A 22,047-nucleotide genomic window follows, 5' to 3' on the forward strand; every position below is an offset into this window, starting at 1 on the left:
CGATTATGAATAATTGTGCAAAATTTCAACTTGATCCGAAAATGGGAAGAGGAAGAAAACGTGTACAAGACGTAGGCCTAATAAGGGAAATAGCTCCATATATACATGAGTCAAATGTCTTAATAAGTAGCGCATTCATTTCCTTTTTTCAATACCAAACAAAATAATTAATTACCAATAATTATTTAAATAATTGTTAAATTTTTAAAATTGATTTTTCCCCTCATATCACACTTGAATTAACTGTGAAGTTTCCGTCTAGTCAATTCGAAACCAAACGTTATAGATCTAGTAGGCTGAACACGGACCTACGTCGTCGCAACCTGTGGACACTTTATGACTTCATCCTGCCCCCCCCCCCCCCCCCAAAAAAAAAAAAAAAAAAAGAAATGATCGAACTTAAATTTATTTAAATTATATTAATTTAGATATTCGAATCTTCTGGGAAGCTACTTTCTGATGTTGTATCAATGTATGTAGAATTTTACTATTAAATTATGTTCGCAGAGCTGACCAAAGTATTTATATACTGCCTTCCTCAAAAATCTTCGAACTCAAAGACAGCTAGGTCTTTTTATTATTAGCTTATGTATAGAGATCTGTTCTTCTGTTATCATATATATATATATCTAGGTCAGTGGATTTTCATTTTGAAGATATTTATGTCAATATTAAAATTGCGAAAATTTGCTCATTTGTTGTTGTTTTTTCCTTTCAAACGTCACATCCGTTCTAACAGTTGTAAACAAGTACACCACTCTAGAGTCTAGATCTAGACAATAAACTCTATTCTAGATGTAAACAAGAGACTAGTGTCAACTCTCTAAATATTATTCTTGTTTGGATCCGTTTAAATCGGCTTTTTTTTCCCACAAAGATGATAGATCAAAAAAAAAATGAACACAGCACAGCCTAACTTTACATCTTTGAATTCTTTGTCTGGTAGATTTTTAATTCAACTTTGGTTGACAATTTAACTTTAGTTTATACTTGACTTAGTGACTTTACTTTACTACTCAGTGATCAGTAGTCTTTACTGGCATTACACTGGTCTTTCTCTTTTATATAAGTCTTTACCAGGACTAGATATATATATAAAGATCTAGATTCTAGTATATATCGTAGATTCTTATAATAGTATACTACTAGTAGTTAGGTACTTCGATAAAAATTTCAAAATGATCACAATGCAATGGAACCTAATTTAGTTAGATAGAGCTTGAGAAATGCTTTCCAATGATACCAATTTTATATTGCTGAGTTAATTGTGAGGGAAGTTATTAAATTTTTAGTGGCCAAAAATTAGCCTTTGTCAAACTGTAAAGCAAAAAAAAAATCTGTGACCGAAACAACTGACAGTTGAACTTAAATTAACTGTATTATAAAAAGTCTTAAAGATATGGGGTTGAAACTTCACACTCTTTTACATTAACCAGTATTCTGTTAAAATAAATTTAAAAAATAAGACCAAGCAATAAAATCTTTGAAAAAAAAGTGAATTAATATATAAAAAAAAGCCTTTGACAAAAAATAAAAATATATGTGATTTTGTCATCATATGTCGATATGAGCCCAAAAATCACAAATAAAACAAATCAGAGATCTGTATTGTGTTTTATTTTGTTTTATTATAATTCTACTGTATTTAAATAGCTATTTATATGCATCAGATAGATAATTCTTATAAATTATAAATGAAAATAGCACTGCGCAGAAAATTATTTCCTAAAATTTAATGACTATAAGTTTCATAAACTTCATAAAAAAACAGTTTTAACCTTTTTGTAGAGCACTGGCAATTAATCATTTAAAATGCCTGAATTTAAATGCTTTAAAAATTAGATTGTAAATGAAAAATTTCTTGCATCGGACAATAAAATAAAAAAGAAACCTTGCGATTTTTTTCGAAGTTATTAAAGATTTTCTACTTGAATTTTTGTGCAGTAATAGCTCATCATTTTAAAAATATAATGTACTCATTTATTAACTATTAATTTACATGTATACTAATAGAAAAAAAAACACACAGAAAAAAAAATTTATTAATTGTTCGCTGAGCTAAAAATATGAAAAAAAAAAATTTTAATATTTAACTCTTTCAGTGTGGCGTTACTCTCAGCAAGTAACTTTGCTAGTACTGGTCAGTGCGGAGTTACTCTTAGCAAGTAACTTGGTTTATAATATTTATTTCACTATCTTTTTAAGTTAAACTTTTTTATTTCTCTCTTTGTTTATATTTCCCAGATGTGGGAGTGATTGTTCTTTGTTTTGGTAGTAAATTTGATGCAGTACCAACTTTCTTTTTTTAAAAAAAGAGAAAATTGTGTTAATGGTTCCTCTTTTTAGTTTATTTCCCGGGACCCGAAAGATGTAAATAATACAATTTCTTAGTGTATTTGTTCATCTTTTATCACATTTGAAGTGATTAAATGTGTTTAGTATTGTTTTTTCAATATTTATGGATTAAATATTTAATTCAAAGGTTAAATTTTTCAGTATATCGATTTTAAGAAAATTTTTTTATATATTTTTTTTTTCCATGCTCAGTTTGAAATTTATGAAAAAAATATTTTTCTTGAATAATTAATTTTATTTATTATAATTTTGTAGCCCATTCATTTTTCTTTAAAATAAAATCAAATATGTTAGATTATTTAATAAAATAAAAAAGTTATGTTAGTTTTAGTAACTCTACCCCTCTTGAAAATTTGTGTCCATCCCGGAAAACTCCATTTTTTCGATCTAAATAATTCACACTGAAAGAGTCAATATTATTATTTTAAAATATTTATTTTTACTTTAAAATTTGCAGATTACAAAGTCATTATAATAAAGACACATTCCCTCTCCATAATCTAGCAATCAAACACTATAAAAGTTAATCTAAATGAAAAATTCCAATGTGTGCATCTAAAAATAGCTCGGGATAGACAGAAATTGACCATTTCCAGTAAATCACAGTGTTGGTTGTTACTAAAAATAGATTTTAACCATCAACTTTGAAAATTAATATCTAAAGAGTGCGCCAAGCTACAAAGTTCAAACTTAGCACACAGATACATATTAACATGCTAAATTAAATAGAATTAGTGAGATTGTTGTAACTATAAACACTTTTATTTTATTTAAAAAAGAAAATTTTACCCTTCTTTGTCTTTGTTAATTTTAATATCAAATATCTTTAAAGTGCACCAAGAGAATTTAATGAAATTTGGAATATACACATTTCATAATATGATAAAGTATTGTAGCTAACAGCATTGTTGTAACTTTTATAGGACAAAAGTTGTAAAAATGTCAACTTTCACATTTATAAACTTTTGTTAAGAAAAATTTAACAGATTGGCTTCAAAAGCAAATAAAAATGATCTCTGATATCTTATGTTTACAAAAAGTAATCATAATTAGTCCTCAAATCAAATACAATGTGTTAAAACTTTGATGGAAATGACCACCCCTAAAAAAAGGGTAAAATGTGCTGACACACTTTTCAGCCATTTTTTGGGAGATAAAAAAATGGATCTAGGTCGGTTTATCGCAGTACCTATAGTAGTTTTAGAAGGTCACTGACTTTCGGTAACTAGACAAAAATGATAGAAGATCTAAATCTATATTTTATTTTGGTATTAGTTTACATGACTAGAAACGCTAAATCAGGTTTCTCTTATATTTTAAGAATAAGCAGAAAAAAATGCAGATTACAAATATGTAATTAGATTTCCTCGGAGATAAATAGTTTTTAAATTATAAATTTTTAAGTTTTATTTCTTATTACCATATATTGTCATTGGAAATACGCCATTTTGGTTTTAAGTCTTTATTCTAGACTATCTCCCTTGAATTACTTGCCAACATTTTTCTGTTGCTGTTTGGTCTTTCTTTCTAGCAGCTATTACATCTAATATTAAAATTCATTTAAAATGATAGCATAAGAACAAAAACTCTCTTAAAAAAATGTTATTGAAAAAATGAAGAAACAACTTCATCAATTTATTATTAACATTTTTTTAGACCTTCATTTCAGTAAATACACTTAAAAATTCATATGTTGACAGCATAAGAACAAAAATCTCTTTAAAAAAAGATATTGAAAGTTTAATATAGATAAGGGAGATAAATATGCTTAAAAACAACATAGTGGTCTGTAAAGGTATCTTGACATCTAAACTATTACCTTTATTTTTATTTAACATATTTTTTGATAATCGTGCAGGGAGGATATATATGTGCTTACAACAGTATGTATGTGTACAGTATGTATGTGTAATATGTTTAGACTCACACAGAAAATTGGTTTATGACCTGCACCTGACATAGGAATGAGTTTATGCTGTAACCTGAAGACCCTCTGTTTTTGTAATATTATATGTTGGATTACATTACATGGATAAAACAAATAAATGTAGGCCTATAGAGATCTATTTAGATCTAATTTTCTAATTATTAATCTAGATTTTTTTTTTCTATATGTCTGTTACTTTGTAATGGAACAGACTTTAAGTACTTCACTAGGAATCCTATTTTTAATTTTTTGAAATTCTGTTTCAGGTGGAGACCAGAAGTTCACTTTAACAGATTCCAAAGACAAGCATGTCATTTCCATTCCTTTTGTTAATCAGTGCTACACATGGGACTGTGGACTGGCCTGTGTGTCAATGATCTTGAGGTGACTTCCTTCAAAGAGTTGTTTGTTTAATTGTTTAAAATATCATTGCAATAAAATAAGTAAGAATGTATTAAACATGTTATACAATCATTGGCTGCTTGAATTTATAAAGAGAATTTAAAAAGTCATTCTCAAATAGTTGCATTCTTTACTTTATAGTAAAATTAGAAAGGTCTTAAATATATATATATATATGTAACATTTTTTGTGTATCTTTATCTTAGGATGTTAAATGAGCCTTGTGATGATGTCTACACTAATGATCTAGATTCACTCCAGTGTGGAGAAAGGTACATTAATTTGTAGTGGTTGTTTGTATTCTTGTCAATGTTAGGCTGAATTGTGTGAACCGTATGATTGAAATAGAAGGAAAGTCTAATAATTTAGAAAAAGAATTAGAATTACCACTACCCACTGGTCCTATTATTTAGCCTTACATAAAGTACAACACATACTGTCATGTTAACTGTAAATGTGTAGATCCAAAAGAAAAAATATTTGAATAAATTTTGCTTTCGAGGCTTGTTAACAAAAATGTTCCATAAGAAGTGTAGCCACATTAGAATGTTTGCCTGCATTAAAGTTTGAAATTAGATTTCTCATTGGCATTCCAAGGACATGTTTTGTTGAATCTTTCTCTTTTCTGTCCCAGATAGCTTATATTAGTGTGTCTTATTCTATGCTGAGAGTGTGAACAAGCTGAATTTAAACATTGCTCCTTTTTGTGCACTCTTGCACAGCTAATTAGAAATTGTGATCTAAATTATCCAATGAAACAATGCTTTCCATCACTTTACACTTTTTTGGTCTGAAATTCATATATTTATGTTATTAAGCAAGTCACATTTGTTTTTGTGTTTGCTGTAAATGTCCCAAACTGCTGTTTTTATATTGATTGTCGGCTTTCACCAAGTAATACTAGAGAAATAGGCTTTTTTGGGTTTATAATCCACCAGCTTACTATTATTTGTTTCTCATCTTAATTGGTCCAGTGTCTTCATTCTTTGTGCTTCTATTGAAATTTATTTTTTAAAGTCAGCTGGAAAACTATTACTAGAAGCCTACTTGTTCTGTTGTAATGTTGTGGAAAGATGGTAACTAGCAAAGTAAAAAAAAAATATCTGTCTCTCTCCAATATTTCAGAAAGAAAATGGAGTGTACACAATAGCATCCAATGAGAACTTGTTTTTAATGTGACATCTTATTCATGTTCATACTGGTTGCTAAATATATGTTAGCATTTCAATTGCAATTGCTTTTGAGTTAGTAAATGTGGATCTCCTCTGGGGTTTATTTCATTTTCTTCCGTACATATTCATATAGAGTAAAGAATGAAGAGATGCTTCTAAGAACAGTTGATGGCTGTGACAGCAAAACTTTGTTCATCTTTACTTTATGGAGCAGTGAAATTGTTTTTTTTTTGTTTTTTTTTTCGAAGCCTCTCCTGCTAGACTACATTTACAAATGACAACTTTTGTGTCATATTTCTTTTTGTTATACTTATTAACTGTACTGTATGTACTGTACTGTAAAGTATGACAACAAAGAATTGGACATAGCCCTAGTTGTTGCTATGTCTCCTTCATCATTACTTTTACTACATCAAGATCTAATTTCATTCATATCAACCTCAAAGTAAACATATTCACTCTCTGAACTCAAAATTATTAAACATTTCCCAAGCTTAATGGCCCATATTTCACCTAGATATAGAATCTGCTAAACTTTTCACCTGCATTATTTAGATAATATTCTGATAGAAAAACAACAGCATCACTCATGCAATATTTAAAACAAAATAAAACTAAACTACTTGATAATCATGCTGCTCTAGTTAGCGCTAATGAAATTACTTGCTCAGAGTAAGGCCACATTGAATTGTTCCAATGCTTTTGGATGCATGCTTTAATATGAAAACAAATTATGATTAGATTTTCTTTAGGTGTTGTTTCTTTGTTGTAATGGTGTTGTTTCTTTTTCTTTCCAGCATCTGGACCATTGACCTAGCCTATATTTTAACGAGACACAATGTAGATTCATGCCTGTACACTATCAGTGTTGGTGTTGATTCTGCACATGGGAAGAAGGTATGGTAAATCTAACTCTTCCAAGAGTACTGAGTCTGTTAGTGATGAGCTTTGATAAAAGAATTGGAAAAAATTGTATTATTTAAACTCTCTCCCTTGCTAGGCACTTGCATCCATGCACATACAAAACCATTGCTGTTTTCATGCAACAAAAATCTGACTTAATTTTTTAAACTGATACTTATTTACAAAACTATATGTTCAATTTGCATTTCCAGTCATTTTATAGTAAAAACTTCACAGTGGATGAACTACGGGTTAATGCTATGTTTGAAAATGCCCATCAAAAAGGTGTTCGATATGAAAAAAGGTAAGTGGAAGTGCTTTATAAATGAATAACTTACATCCCTTTAGTTACAGAATTTTAAAAAATCAGAATAATAACAGAAGAAATGATCTAAATATTTTCATTAGGGTCTTGAGTATAGATGACCTAGTCAACCACCTGCACAAAAACAACCCCATGATTGTCCTTGTGGACTGGACTCTGATGAAATGTTTGTGGTGTGACAGCAGGGTAAGTGGTGAAATGTTTGTGGTGTAACAGCAGGGTAAGTGATGAAATGTTTGTGGTGTGACAGTAGGGTTATTGATGAAATGTTTGTGGTGTGACAGCAGGGTAAGTGATGAAATGTTTGTGTTGTGACATCTGGGTAATAAATGAAATGTTTGTGGTGTGACATCAGGGTAAGAAATGAAATGTTTGTGGTGTGACAGTATGGTAAGTGATGAAATGTTTGTGGTGTGACAGCAGGGTAAGTGATGAAATGTTTGTGTTGTGACATCTGGGTAAGTGGTGAAATGTTTGTGGTGTGACAGCAGGGTAAGTGATGAAATGTTTGTGGTGTGACAGCAGAGTAAGTGGTCAAATTTAACATTCTGGTTTATTAATTTTAAATTAATTAAAAAATTATTTTAAATTCTATTGTTAACTTTTGTTAAAAAAGTTTTATTGACCATTAAGTTCTTGTGTGAGGAGAAAAAAAAAGTTGTTGATTAGGTTTAACCCTTTCCTTTTTTTGCTTAAGGCTTTTTATTCATTGATTTTGTGTAATATGGTTGAAAGATTAATTTATTGCTGCTGTGAAGTTAATGTGTTTATATTATTTCAGTTGCGCAAATGCTGGTCTTGTGTTACATGTAACAAGGGACCCTATCAAGGTAATTGAAACAAAAAATTAACAATTATGTAGAATTTTTAGACTTTACACTTCTTTATTTTCTTTTCTTTGCTTGGCAATGAGTTCTTCAGCATTTTAAATTGAAAATTAGCAATTTAAAGCTTCTTCTGTTAATGAAGTCTAAGAACATCAAAACCTGTAAATTAGTTTTAACTAATTCATCTTATTTAAATTCTTAAAATTCAACTTTAAGATTAGTTTAAAAAAAAAAGCCAATTAGTAATATTTCATACACAGTAGTATCTTAATGTCAAAGAAATACAAACATTTAGTCAAAAGAAATACAGAAACAATTTTTAATATGTTTGCTTTTTCATTTCAATCTTCTTTCTGCTAAACATAGGTCATCTATTGTTTACTTTAAAAATCATCTTTATTTATTTTATTAATTCTTTTTTTTTAAGCTTTACCCACTTTCAATTAAAGTACTTTTTTTTTTCACCCAGCTGTCTTGATTGATTTATTTTATATCTATGACAAATGATTGATTTCTAAACTTTTAATGTTTCTTTTTTGTTTTGATTTTTCTTCTTTATTGTCAGGTCACTTCGTTGTGGTGTGTGGCTATGATACACATAAGGATTTAATATTTTATAAAAACCCAGATTCCCATAGCCATGGTAAGATTTTTATTTGGAAGTTTTTTTAAAGTCAGAACTGTAAACCTTCAGGACTCTGATCTCAAAAATGGCTATAAGGATTTTCCTAGAAATTTAACAGTTGATGTCGCTGAGACAAGAATTACTGACTTTTGGCGATGTGGGGAAACTTTAGTTTGATAGTTATAATTTTTCAAAGTAAAAAAATAAATGTAAATTTGGATTGAGTACTAGACTTAGATCTAGAGCCAACATTGGTTTAGAAAGGACATTGGTTTAGAAAGGACTATTGCATTCTTAAAATGACTATCTCATTCAGGAATTTCCAAAAGTAAAGGATTATTTGATTCAAGAGTTTATTAAATTAATATTAAAGTCTAGATTTAAAGGCATATCATTGTAATTATTCCATTTAAAAAAAACATGGCATAGTCAGGCGTAGCGTAGTGTACAGATAACTGCGTTTTTTTTAAATTTTAAGTTGCTTTAAGTTATTAAAAGATTCTCTAAGCTTTGCTTATATGTTTAGGTAAATCCAATATAGATTATGTCATAGATTCTAGATCTAGATTAGATCTGAAGAGTTCTACATGTAATGAAGTTACCAATAAATAATTTGTTTTTATACAATTCTCGCTGGCCAAATCGAGACCATCGTTCATCCAAATAGCTGACAGTTTTAAAATCACAGATTCAATACGTGGTTTGAACCAAACATTTTTTTATTAATTTTATTTTTTTATTTTATCATATTTGAAGTTGTATAATGGAGGTATTGTTATTTGTTTGTTTATATTTTTCTTGTTCTTTCTTCACTCCTTTTGGAGTGATTTGTTAGTATTTCATTCCTTTCAGTAGCTTCTATAGTTACCTCAGTCCTGAAGTTGTTTCCTCAGTAAGAGTAGTACAACACCAACTTCTAACTTATCTTGTTCTATTCTTTGACTTATGACTTATCTTGTTCTATTCTATGACCTCTTAATAGATCTATGCTGTATTCACATGGATGACTTTGATAGAGCCAGAAAAAGTGACGGAACAGATCAGGACACTCTTTACATTTACAGCCAGAGTTCGAGAGGTAGATATATAAATATACATTGAGAGAGAAGAGCAGTTCTTTCTCTGAAATGTGTGACTGGTGTAGTGATGAGAATTAAGAAAGTCTAGCTAACAAAGAAGAGACAAAAATGATACTAATAATATGAAGTATTAAGAAAAAATTAAATGTTCCGTACACTAAGCTTCACATGAATAGATTCCATGTATTTAACTTGCTCTACAGCTTTTATTTTTAGACTATTGAAAGGACACTACTGTTTCCCAGTTCCTTTCATACCTTTCTGTAATTTGCTTTTCTTAGCTTTCTGTGATAGCGAGGTCCATGCATTATCTAATGGTGTTAATTTTTGGCCATATGAAAAGATGACCTTTATTTATTACTTATATTTATATTGCTGATTAATTTAAAGAATGAAAAATTCTGTATAGACTTTAAATCCTGTATAAACTTGATTTTATCTGTTCTGTTAAGGCTCTCTTTTTGATATTATTATTCACCTGTTTTTGTGGTTGATTTAGATATGCTCTAAAGACTAGAGAAGGCATGGTGGCTGAGCAGTAAATCGCTTGGCTTCTGAAATGGGGGTCCTGGTTTTGAATCCTGTGAAGACTGGGATTTTTAATTTTGGAATCATTGGGCATCTCTGAGTCCACCCAGCTCTATTGGGTACCTGACATTAGTTGGGGAAAAGTAAAGGCAGTTGGTCATTGTGCTGGCTACATGACACCCTCGTTAATCATTAGTCACAGAAGCAGATGACCTTTACATCATCTGCCCTATAGATCACAAGGTCTGAAAGGGGAACTTTTCTAAAGACTGGAACTATCTTCTCTTCAGCTTTATCTTCTTTATTAAACCAAACTTGTTTTTTGTTTGTTTCTTTTTAGCAGAAGGCGGAGAATCAACTTAGGAAATGTTCAGAAGTGTGTAGTAAAATAAAGCTGAAGAACTAGACTGATTCATTCAACATAGTGTCAAGTGGCCAGGTCTTCTTGAATCTTGCACTTTAAGATAGTCAATATACATCTATATTTATGTGATTTATAAAGTGCAGATATGCCAACAGTGACATCACTGCCTAATTTATATCAGAGATAAAATAGTTTTTAAGGTAGTTCAAGTCATTGTTAGATTATTTTGTACATAAATTTAAACCATTTAATGACTTTAAAACCAAATATTTTATTATAGAAAGAGATTTATTATGATAGAATATAATGTTTATAATTTTACCATGATTGATTATTTGTAAATTAGACAATTGTGTATATGTATATTTTTATTTATAATGATTCTCATTAATGATGGTATCCAAAGTAATTGAACCTTAAGTGTGGAAAATATGATACTAAGGTTTACATGTTCTTAAAGCCATTTCAGTCATTAGTTAGTTGCCAACACTCCAATACATCCCAATACATGTAGCTGAGGAAAAAAGAACGCTGGCAGAAGAAAAACGCCAGAGAAGAAAAGCAAGGCAAATGACACTAGCTCCAGCTGGAATAACCTGCCCAGTGTGCGGCCGAACATTCCGGGCTCACATAGGTCTCACCAGCCACATGCGGAGGCATAAACCCCAGTGCAAAGCCCTCAGCCCCCTGGATGACAAAGTGGTCATCATCGAACCACGATGGACTAACTATATATATATACATCCCAAATTAAAAGCTCAATAATAAGCTCATCAAAGTTTAAAAAAAACATATTTATTTATGTGTAATAATCATCATTAAATTCTGTTTAAGTAAAGCTTGGAAGATTCAAATCCGTTCCTTTAAAAGCCCTGGTAAAAATCTTGTGCCTGATGCATGTATGGTCTAGAGCAAGTGGCTTATGTAACCTGTCGAATCACAATTTCGACACTTCAAAAAAATCTGTGACGTTATTTACCAACTTTCATGGTGTTTTAGTTGGCACTCTTTTTTTCATGTTACACAGAAAAAATGTTATAGACATTTTTTGCCCTCATACTCCTGCAGCAGTGTAATGATTTGTGCTTACAGCTGTTTACCCAAAATGTCTCTTAGTTAAGAAAAGAATGTTACAGAATTCTCACATTCATCGTATACATTTGTAAAGCTCCTGTAGACTAGAAAAACTTTATGATTTGTGTAAAGTCCAATTAATTTAAATACTTTCCAATCCTCTGCTTCACTGGTTCATCATTTTTGTTCTCTGTGATTGTTTTTGTTTTCCTTCTGCAGAACTAATTATGTGATGAGCAAATAATTATTTAAACTCTTATTAGCATTACAACCCTTTGCATTTGTGCCATCTATAAACATCATTTGTAATGTGGAAAAAAATATTCTGCATTGTTATATTTGTGTTGATCTTGTTTTTTATTGGGATTTTTTTTTTTTTTAAATTTTGTTGTTTACAAAAATGTTCTAATTTCCCAAAGGTTTTGTTGTTGCTCTATTTCTGCTATTTCCGAACATAATTTTTTACTTTGTTTTCTCTGCATTTTACTTTTTATCTCTGGGATTGAGAAAGAATGTTGAAAAGACTTTGTTCAAGAGTTTGCAATTAACATTATTTTTTAATTGTATTTTTCTTTTTGGATTTTTTAAATAATATCTTCTAGTATAAGTATTTTATTTTTCACTAACTAAATGTACGTATTTTGTCTTGTCAATGTTTTAAACCTTGAACTTGTGTACATATTGTCTTATCAATGTTTGAAACCTTGAACTTATGTACATATTGTCTTGTCAATGTTTTAAACCTTAACTTATGTACATAATGTCTTGTCAATGTTTTAAACCTTGAACTTATGTACATAATGTCTTGTCAATGTTTTAAACCTTGAACTTATATACATATTGTCTTGTCAATGTTTTAAACATTGAACTTGTGTACATATTTTGTCTTGTCAATGTTTTAAACATTGAACTTGTGTACATATTGTCTTGTCAATGTTTTAAACCTTGAACTTATGTACATATTGTCTTGTCAATGTTTTAAACCTTGAACTTATATACATATTGTCTTGTCAATGTTTTAAACATTGAACTTGTGTACATATTGTCTTGTCAATGTTTTAAACCTTGAACTAATGTTTTAAACCTTGAACTTGTGTACATATGTCTTGTCAATCTTTTAAACCTTGAACTAATGTACACATTCATCATTCTATTCCTTTTTTTCTCTAAACTACAAAGTGGTTCAATCTTCTTGGCAGCTGGGAATTTTTTCATTGATTCACATCTTTTTTATTGTTTTTTTTTTTGGCAGCTTTATAGAAATTAAACAAAAATTTGGTTACAAATTTTAGGTTTTACAATAGTTCTACTAGAACTTAACATATTGGAGGTATTTTTAAAGAAAATCTCATTAAATTATCTTTTAAATTGAACTCACTTGCAGGTTCAACTTTTAGAATTTCAAATACACCAATGCTTCAACAATTCTTCTGCTCTCATGCTGAGTACTTCTTGCTGCACATACCCTTGTGTCATCTTTTCTTAGTTCTTAACTAAAGACATTCATTCTTCTGGTAACCTTCATTATTGATCCACAGATATATTTTAAATTGAATATCATTAAACTTCTTTTTACTTTTATATGAAGGTTTAAAGTTAATATCCTATTTGAGACAATGTTATTTATATATTTATATTTAACTGACCTGCCATTTAATGACAGACGTACAGTGTAAATATGCTTTATGTTTTTTGAGAGAGTTTAATATCCCCATAGAGTCTCAGTCTATACCAAACTTGTCACCTTTTTAATGTTAACCATGTTGGACAAGTTGGGCAGCTCAGCTATCTCTCCCTGACATTATCCTGCAGTTGGTCATTCATAACATTTCACTGGCCTATATTACATTATCTTTAACAGACATGCTTGACCATAGGCATTCATTTGCTGTCACTGGCCTATATTACATTAACTATTACAGACATGCTTGACATTAGTTGGCCTATATTACATTACCTTTATCAGACATGCTTGACATTTGCTTCCACTGGCCTATTATATATATTACATTAGCTTGTACAGACATGCATGACATATGCTTTCACACACACATATAATCTTCATGCCTTATGCACCTTAAAGCCTGTAATCGTAGCCTAACTTTTGGACTTCAAGACAATGCCTTATAATAAACAAATGAGCAGCACACCAAATTTATGGATACTACATTTACATAAATATGATGAACTTATGGGCTAATGAAGTCTAGAGCATTGACCTGAAGTTGTGCACAAGTTTTACATGACAATGTGTTATCAGTGTCTTGATGTACACATTTATATTGTACTCCAAATGAAATTTTTTCTAACTGAGCTTCATTGGACCAAACTCTATTTGCTACATTGACATTGAAATGGGACTTGATACAGTTTTAAAGTTGAAAGTCTTTGAGTTCAATATATCCAAGTTAGTCAGTAGGGTACAAGTTCAGGTTAAGTTTTCAGAAAACATACCCATGGAGTGCTTATTACTTCTTAAAGTTCATTCTTGTTAAAGTTGAAACTGAAGTTGTTGTTTTTTAACTCTCTAACTCTCTCTGTAATTATTTACCACCTTCTGACAAAATGATTGATTATGCTCATTTGTATTTCACTACCTTGTTATGATTGAATTTCAACAAGGTTTTTGTTAGTTACAAGAAAATATTATATTTGGTATAGAATTAATGGGGTATGCACCTCTTTTTTTTTTTATATAAAACAAATTGATGTTTATAAACCCATAATAATCTATACAGCTAGATTAGCTTTTAACTTTATTTCTTTCCCTATATGTATAGACTTACAAAATGTGGATGTTACACACTATATAGTAGAAATCATTAAAGAATGGTGTTTTGCTTTTAGGTTATTTATGTTACCATTTTGAATGTGCTACTTAGTAAGCTATAAAAGTAGTTGATTTTATGGGAAATGTTTATAAAACAAAAGTGAATTTTTTTTTGGGGGGGGGGGGGGGGGGGGAGGGAAACAGTTGGTCTTGGTCCAAAGTTCTTCATTTGCATTGCTATGAGTACATAACATTTTGTTTCATGGTTTTTACAATTTTATTTTTATAATCTACAGACATTCCTTCAAAAAAAAAAGTATTTTTTTTTTAAATGGTTAAGCCTTGTTGTTATTAGCATTAATGCAACTGAAAGTTTTGCTGAACCAATAATTAGCATTACTTCTAAAAATATTTTTTTGCAAAACAACTAAGAAACATATTGTTGTTATGTTGTTGACACCAAATATAAAGTTATTAATATTTGCTGGATGTATAAAACATGATTAACACTTAATCCATTTTATTTTAAGCATTATAATCCATTAGTTCACTGTTTATATTTATACAGTTATGACCTTATGATAAGTTTTAAAAATATTTTACATTATTATTAATACACATTGAATGTTTTTGTTTACTTTATAAAAGTGTTTTTGAGGCTCTCAATCACTCATGGTGGATTGCGGCATTTTTTAAAAACTTTTGAAAATGTTTTTATTTCCTGAAACTGTTCCTGACCAGGACACTGACCAAAGGTTGTTCTTTACAATTTCAAAGACAGGGTTTCGTTATGAGCAATGTGTGCACTCGTTGGTTCTCAGGGCAGATTGGATTGGATCATGGAGTATGACTACATAATTGAGTCTACTTGGAATTGTATGGAATGTCTTGTAGGGGATACTGTTTGTTGATGAGTGTCCTGTAAGTGATACTGTTTGTTGATGAGTGTCTTGTAAGTGCTATTTCTTTACAACACTTACTGTTCCTACAAGTTCATTTCAATTTTGTTCAATGGTCCCCCTCCTCCTTCCCTATCAAGTTTGTAAGCACTATATTGAATTAGACAGCCAGATAGTTTTAGCTTTGAAAAGTAGTGGGCCAGATAGTTTTAGCTTTGAGAAGTAGTGGGCCAGATAGTTTTAGCTTTGAGAAGTAGTGGGCCAGATAGTTTTACCTTTGAGAAGTAGTGGGCCAGATAGTTTTAGCTTTGAAAAGTAGTGGGCCAGATAGTCTTAGCTTTGAGAAGTAGTGGGCCAGATAGTTTTAGCTTTGAAAAGTAGTGGGCCAGATAGTCTTAGCTTTGAGAAGTAGTGGGCCAGATAGTCTTAGCTTTGAGAAGTAGTGGGGATAGGAATTTTTGTGGCTGTAAATAAAAAAAATATGAAGTCAAGCAATTTTAAGAATTTTTTTTTTCAATTTTCAGCTTTACAGTAAATTTGATAAATATTTTCAAGTCAGAGGTTGATATATGCACAGAAATGGCAGTACAAGAGTTAAAAATATTTTTAAAGGATATTCTATAAGTACTAAACTCAAAGTGTCCCGTAGTTTATTCAATGTCTTTTCAGAAACAATTATCAAATGTAACATTGTCTTGAATTTTGCTTATGTGTTCATTACAGAAAGATGTTAAGTTGAACTTTAGAGAAAGGGTTCATTACAGAAAGATGTTAAAGTTGAACTTTAGAGAAAGGGTTCATTACAGAAAGATGTTAAAGTTGAACTTTAGAGAAAGGGTTCATTACAGAAAGATGTTAAAGTTGAACTTTAGAGAAAGGGTTCATTACAGAAAGATGTTAAAGTTGAACTTTAGAGTAAGTGTTCACTACAGAAAGATGTTAAATTTGAAACAATTATTTCAAAATAAAACTGCAGCAAATTTACTCTTGTGAAACTAATTGTTGTATTTAAATAAAAAGATGTAACTTTCAAGGCTGTCCCATGTTGACTTTTCAACTCTACCTCAAGCCAATGACAGTAACACAGAACCAGATAACGAAAATGTTTTCTCTGTGTGACTTGAAAAGTTTATTTGAATTAGAATTCATCCTGGCTATGTTCATATTGTGTTTAATTTTACATGTAATAAATAAAGGGCTGTCTGGAAAACTCTGTCATTGGCTTATTGATGTTTTTGTAAGACAGTCTAACTAATTAAAACTACGACTGATTTGAGAAAGTTTAATTTTATTCTATTCTATCTGATATGTGTCTATATACAGAGTCTGATTTGTGTCTATATACAGAGAGAGAGAGACTAGTTGAACTAGAAAGAAACGTACAATGAAAGGAGCTGAGTCACCTCGCTTACCTGTGACATTTTCGTGTCCAAGATGATTAAAATGAGTAGATCACAAGAAAACTACACCAGCAACCCAATGTTCAATATAAACTCTCTACATAGAAATAAACTCAGAGCTATAATTAGAAGAATCATTTTTTGTTGAGCTGGTCTCATGGCCGTGTGGTCTATGCTTCAGAATGTCATCATAAAGGTTCCGAGTTCGAACACCTACCCACTGCGAACACCCACCCACTGATTAGGGACCGATTGACATGGTCATGTTAGGTCTGTTTTGTAGTGTTCACCACAGAGCTCCATAGTTTGGTTAATTATTGCAAGTAAATGTATTTAAAAAAAACAACAACACAGCTAACACATGTATAAATTTAAATCCAATCGTACACTAAGGGATCTTAACAATTTAAATGTAAACACAGAGACTATAACTGCGGCTAACTTTTAATGTGAAAGTCCACAATAGAGGAGCCTCAAAAACTGGAAGTAACAGTAGTCATCTCTAAATCGTCCTTTAATCGTCTCAAACAACTGCATTACGGCACATCAGCCCATATTTCATCATTCACACTGCTTAGCTACCAACCAATCACTAACTTCTCACCGTCACCATAGAAACACACACACAGGCACACACCATAACACTGAATGCATCCTCCGCTTAGGCCTACTTGTAGGGTACACGAGAACAAAAGGAAGTACTACGTGGCCTACTTCTAAAGTACCCGAGAACAAAAGTGAGAACCACTTGGGCTCAAAAGACTAATGTTTAATTCCCAGTAGATTAAAAAGAAATGTGTCCAATAAATAAAGTCATAATTGTATCAGGGAGGGATGGGGTGAGTAGAGGCGATTACATTGTGAAGCAGCATAAGATCACTCGTATGTTTGATTTGATTTGGTTATTGATTTATTTGATCAAGGCTTTGATGTGCCGTCTGTGCACTTGGGACGCGGGGAGGACGCTCAAATAAAAGTAAATAAACTTAACCATTCATGAAGTAGAGACGTTTCAAACAGCAACGGAAATAAAAGTGACCTTCCTGAATATGTTCATATGACTTGATGTCTTATGACTTATGCAAAAAAAGAGGTGGAACAAATTAACTTCTTCCTCCCCACCTCCCCCCCCCCCCCCGTTCATGTCTGTTCGCTTTTGCTGTAAACAATGTATTAGTGCCTAATTTCACTGTCATCTGTTAGATGTGTTCGGCTGGACAATTCTCTGTTACTATCGTTGCTGGTTAATGTCACCCAGAGGGAAAAGATTTCGTCACCTCGTCATTGCGCCTCCATGAAAACGTATTTTAAATCTACACAGCTGTACTGTCATCTTTTAACTCTACACATCTTAATTGTCATCATTTAACTCCACACATCTTAATTGTCATCTTTTAACTCCACACATCTTAATTGTCATCTTTTAACTCTACACATCTTTACTATCATCTTTTAACTCCACACATCTTAATTGTCATCTTTTAACTCTACACATCTTTACTATCATCTTTTAACTCTACACATCTTTACTATCATCTTTTAACTCCACACATCTTAATTGTCATCTTTTAACTCTACACATCTTTACTATCATCTTTTAACTCCACACATCTTAATTGTCATCTTTTAACTCTACACATCTTAATTGTCATCTTTTAACTCTACACATCTTCATTGTCATCTTTTAACTCCACACATCTTTACTATCATCTTTTAACTCCACACATCTTTACTATCATCTTTTAACTCCACACATCTTTACTATCATCTTTTAACTCCACACATCTTTACTATCATCTTTTAACTCCACACATCTTTACTATCATCTTTTAACTCCACACATCTTTACTATCATCTTTTAACTCCACACATCTTTACTATCATCTTTTAACTCCACACATCTTTACTATCATCTTTTAACTCCACACATCTTTACTATCATCTTTTAACTCCACACATCTTTACTATCATCTTTTAACTCCACACATCTTTACTATCATCTTTTAACTCCACACATCTTTACTATCATCTTTTAACTCCACACATCTTTACTATCATCTTTTAACTCCACACATCTTTACTATCATCTTTTAACTCCACACATCTTTACTGTCATCTTTTAACTCCACACATCTTAATTGTCATCATTTAACTCCACACATCTTAATTGTCATCATTTAACTCCACACATCTTAATTGTCATCATTTAACTCCACACATCTTAATTGTCATCTTTTAACTCCACGCATCTCTTCTATCATCATCTTTTAACTCCACTTATCTTTAGTGTTATCTTTTTTTTTTACACAGTTGTACTGTTATATGGCCTTGTAATAATAATAAACATATTTTTTTTCAGATTTAAATTAAAAATGTTACTTGTTAATTGGGTTGAAACATTTGTTCCCTGACTTTTCCCATTTTATGATGTATGACCTTCACCTTGAGTGAGACTCGTTTTGCGCTGTTTCAAAACGTCTGGCCATTACGTATTTGAAAGAATAGCCAAGAAAGCCATTTATTGCTGGAGCTTATATCGAAATAAAAATATTCACCAGAGAATCTAGTTGTCTCCCCTCACATACGCCCGCACCTACCAAGTGAAGTAAGCAAACATTATTGATTAGATTAAAACATAACTGACAGGCCAAGATTATCTCCCTTTCCCCCTCGATCCTTTCTTTCTTTTATTCTCCACCTTATCAGCTGGTTGAGTGAGGGGTGGTGCTTTTGGGGTACTGACCTCCTGCCGCGCTCCCCCCCTTCCCGAAAACTGTATTGGGAGTCTCCTAGTAGTCAAAGGGTTACTGGCATGCATAACCGGAACTTCGATTGACATATAAAGATTGTACTTCGATTTAGCTCCTGATTTTAGGATAATTGATCACACTGAGCTTCCGTAGTATACCGTAAGTAGACAATATAGTATAGAATACTATAAAACCTCAATTCTATGCATTGACCAAAAAAAAATTGATTGCCGCCAAAAAAAATGTTCAATCCAATATCTCTGGTCGTGTGGCATACACATAGGTCTGTGGTTGTTGTCATGTTAGTCCCAAGTTCGAGACTTGCCTGCTGCTTTCCCCTGTCGTCATGCGGGAGATCTGGGCTGTGGATGAAGTCATTAGTATTGCTGTTATTGTTGAATTACATCGCAATATTACAATCATGTTTTAATGCCATTCTGTGACACTGCCAGGAATGCCTTCGATAAAAGGAAAGATAACTAATAGCAGTAATCACAAAGTGAAGGGGGACTATGTGAATGATTTTGTATTTTTGATTTGACTCATTTGAATTGTGTTTGCCAATAGCGCCTCCCCTCCCCAGGGATCTTGTCATGAATATGGAGTTGCACTTTGCAATCAATTATTTTGATTCAGTCATGTAATTGATTTTATTTTTATTATTTTGTTATAAATCTTTAAATTGTATAGTTGTTTTTTTTTCAGAGGGAAAATAAATTATCTTGGCATTATTAGTTTGTTCCTTATTAACATCTCCCTATTTATACAAATATTGTTAGGGTGTATTTTTTCTAAAATCAATCTTTTTATTGTTATTAATTTAAAATACAGGGAGCTGACGATATACGAATGCAGTCATAGTATTTAATATGTCACAGGTTGGAATTAGGTCACTGTTGAGATGGATAGTGTCACTGGATGGAATTAGGTCACTGTTGAGATGGAGAATGTCACTGGATGGAATTAGGTCACTGTTGAGATGGATAATGTCACCCTCGCACCTAAATGTGAGCAATGGATAGACAAATAAAGAAAAGAAGAAATCCTAATCTTAAGTTGGCTTTCCGAAGTACCGCCGTTACGGTGTAGATAGCACTCGGTAAGGAAGAATGGATATACTCTTATCCCATAGCGAGCATACGCTGTTTAGTCGTGTGGTAGTGGTATGCGCTTCGAACTGTGGTCACAAGGTTCCTGAGTTGGAACCGTTCCCGCTTCTCTCCCCTGTCATCCTGTACGAAGTTTAAATTAGAATGTAATAATCTTAGCTTCTGAAGGAATGGCCTAAAGCCCTAAACTTTCTAAAGAAAAAAACAACAACAAACAAACAATGTAGTTGAATATAAAAAAAAAAAAACTAAATCAGAACTGTGGACCCCCCCCCCTTCCGGCCTAATGAACTCCCTTCATTTCTTTTATAGCCGCGGTGGTTGAGTGGTAAAGCGCTTGGCTTTCGAACCGGAACTCCCGGTTTCGAATCCTGGTGAATACTGGGATTTTTAGTTTCGGAATCCTTAGGGTGCCTCTGTCATTAGTTGGGAAAAAGTAAAGGCGGTTGGTCGTTTAGTTGGCCACATGACTTCCTCGTTAACCGCGGGCCACAAAAACAGATGACCATCATCTCTCCTATAGACCGCATGGTCTTAAAGGGGAACGTTATTTTTTTTTTTTTACATTTACTTTACTTCGTTAGTGTACATCTGTCTATTGAGATTGACGACATTTCTCTGTAGGGGTTGAACATAGACACAAACACGATTAGTTTTGTAAAGTGTTCATAAATATTTGCCAAAGAAAAGCGAAACGCGCCTCAGTCCCCATTGTCGTCAAAGATGGTATTCGATACTTGATTAGTAAAATGAGAAGTTGATCGATCTCAAGAGGGCTACATTTTTAAAACATCGAGACCGTTGTATCGATTTCTTTTATTTTAACAGTTGGGTCATGCTTGGGTCAACATTTATAAAAGGTAGATAACTCTAGCCTAAATGTATTTGTTGAAGAGAAGAACAGTAATTGGAGTGCTCTTTCACGTCTCTACAGAGAAATTATGGATACATTATGTCTATGGGATACATTTTCAACTTACAGTTGCGAAGACAATCATTTTATTCATTTAGTTAAAGGCCTAAGCTGGGGCGGACTGGCTATATGGGCATTCGGGCAAATGCCCGGTGGGGCGGATCACTAATGGACTGGTAGGGCCTCGAAAGGGCCTCATGATGCCACTATGACACGAATCAAATTGTTAAAGGTTTTTTATAAAACCTTTATTAAAGGGCCCTCTGAAATTTGTGTTAAAAAAACAAACTTTCACAGACTCTACAGTGTAATACTATTTTAATCTAACACATTTTCAGAAATAATGTGATAGCCTACATCCGTAGACAAGTGCTACTAGTAGGCTTCAACCTAATCTAGCCATTAAAAAAGCAACATAAGGCCGTTATTTCCATACAGATTTAGAGTTAAAGTTCACTGTATGCATGCATATCGATACATTATCAAACTAACATAAAGACTTTGAGGACAGGTAGGCTTAGAATTGGATGCCCATCATATGATATAGGCTACACGTTATGGGCCGGATTGTATAGAAATGCCTGGGCTGATTTCAACACCCAGTCCGCCCCTGGGCCTACGTAAC

General features: G+C 31.9%; 2 protein-coding genes across 4 annotated transcripts in view; both read left to right on the top strand.

The window, feature by feature from the left end:
• The first annotated feature begins 730 nt into the window (after positions 1-730).
• LOC106061820 (protein GUCD1-like) lies at positions 731-16,465 on the top strand. 3 transcript variants are annotated; one of them, XM_056006305.1, is made up of 10 exons: positions 731-942; positions 4,549-4,666; positions 4,891-4,956; positions 6,654-6,753; positions 6,972-7,063; positions 7,168-7,270; positions 7,866-7,914; positions 8,477-8,554; positions 9,519-9,614; positions 10,484-16,465. In XM_056006305.1, exons 1-10 carry the CDS (start codon positions 897-899, stop codon positions 10,504-10,506), a joined length of 771 nt encoding a protein of 256 aa, XP_055862280.1. In that variant the 5' UTR covers positions 731-896; the 3' UTR covers positions 10,507-16,465. The 3 variants fall into 3 exon arrangements, with proteins under 3 accessions (XP_055862280.1, XP_055862281.1, XP_055862282.1); XM_056006306.1 differs by having other exon boundaries at positions 10,487-16,465; XM_056006307.1 differs by having other exon boundaries at positions 755-797.
• A 2,982-nt stretch (positions 16,466-19,447) lies between these two features.
• The window catches only part of LOC106075239 (protein ANKUB1-like), a 34,125-nt gene continuing 31,525 nt past the window's right edge, over positions 19,448-22,047 (top strand). Inside the window, exon 1 of the mRNA XM_056006675.1 lies at positions 19,448-19,559. The gene's annotated coding sequence lies outside the window, so the exon portion shown is untranslated. The remainder of the gene's footprint in view (positions 19,560-22,047) is intronic.

Source organism: Biomphalaria glabrata, chromosome 12, assembly GCF_947242115.1.
Source record: "Biomphalaria glabrata chromosome 12, xgBioGlab47.1, whole genome shotgun sequence".
Taxonomy (NCBI): Eukaryota; Metazoa; Mollusca; class Gastropoda; family Planorbidae; genus Biomphalaria; species Biomphalaria glabrata.

Bases quoted from the DNA above. Each gene is read 5' to 3' on its own strand.
- LOC106061820 (XM_056006305.1), top strand. From the start codon at position 897: ATGAACACAGCACAGCCTAACTTTACATCTTTGAATTCTTTGTCTG. The intron at 943-4,548 runs GTAGATTTTTAA...ATTCTGTTTCAG, and splicing joins ATCTTTGAATTCTTTGTCTG to GTGGAGACCAGAAGTTCACT. The intron at 7,915-8,476 runs GTAATTGAAACA...CTTTATTGTCAG, and splicing joins TAACAAGGGACCCTATCAAG to GTCACTTCGTTGTGGTGTGT.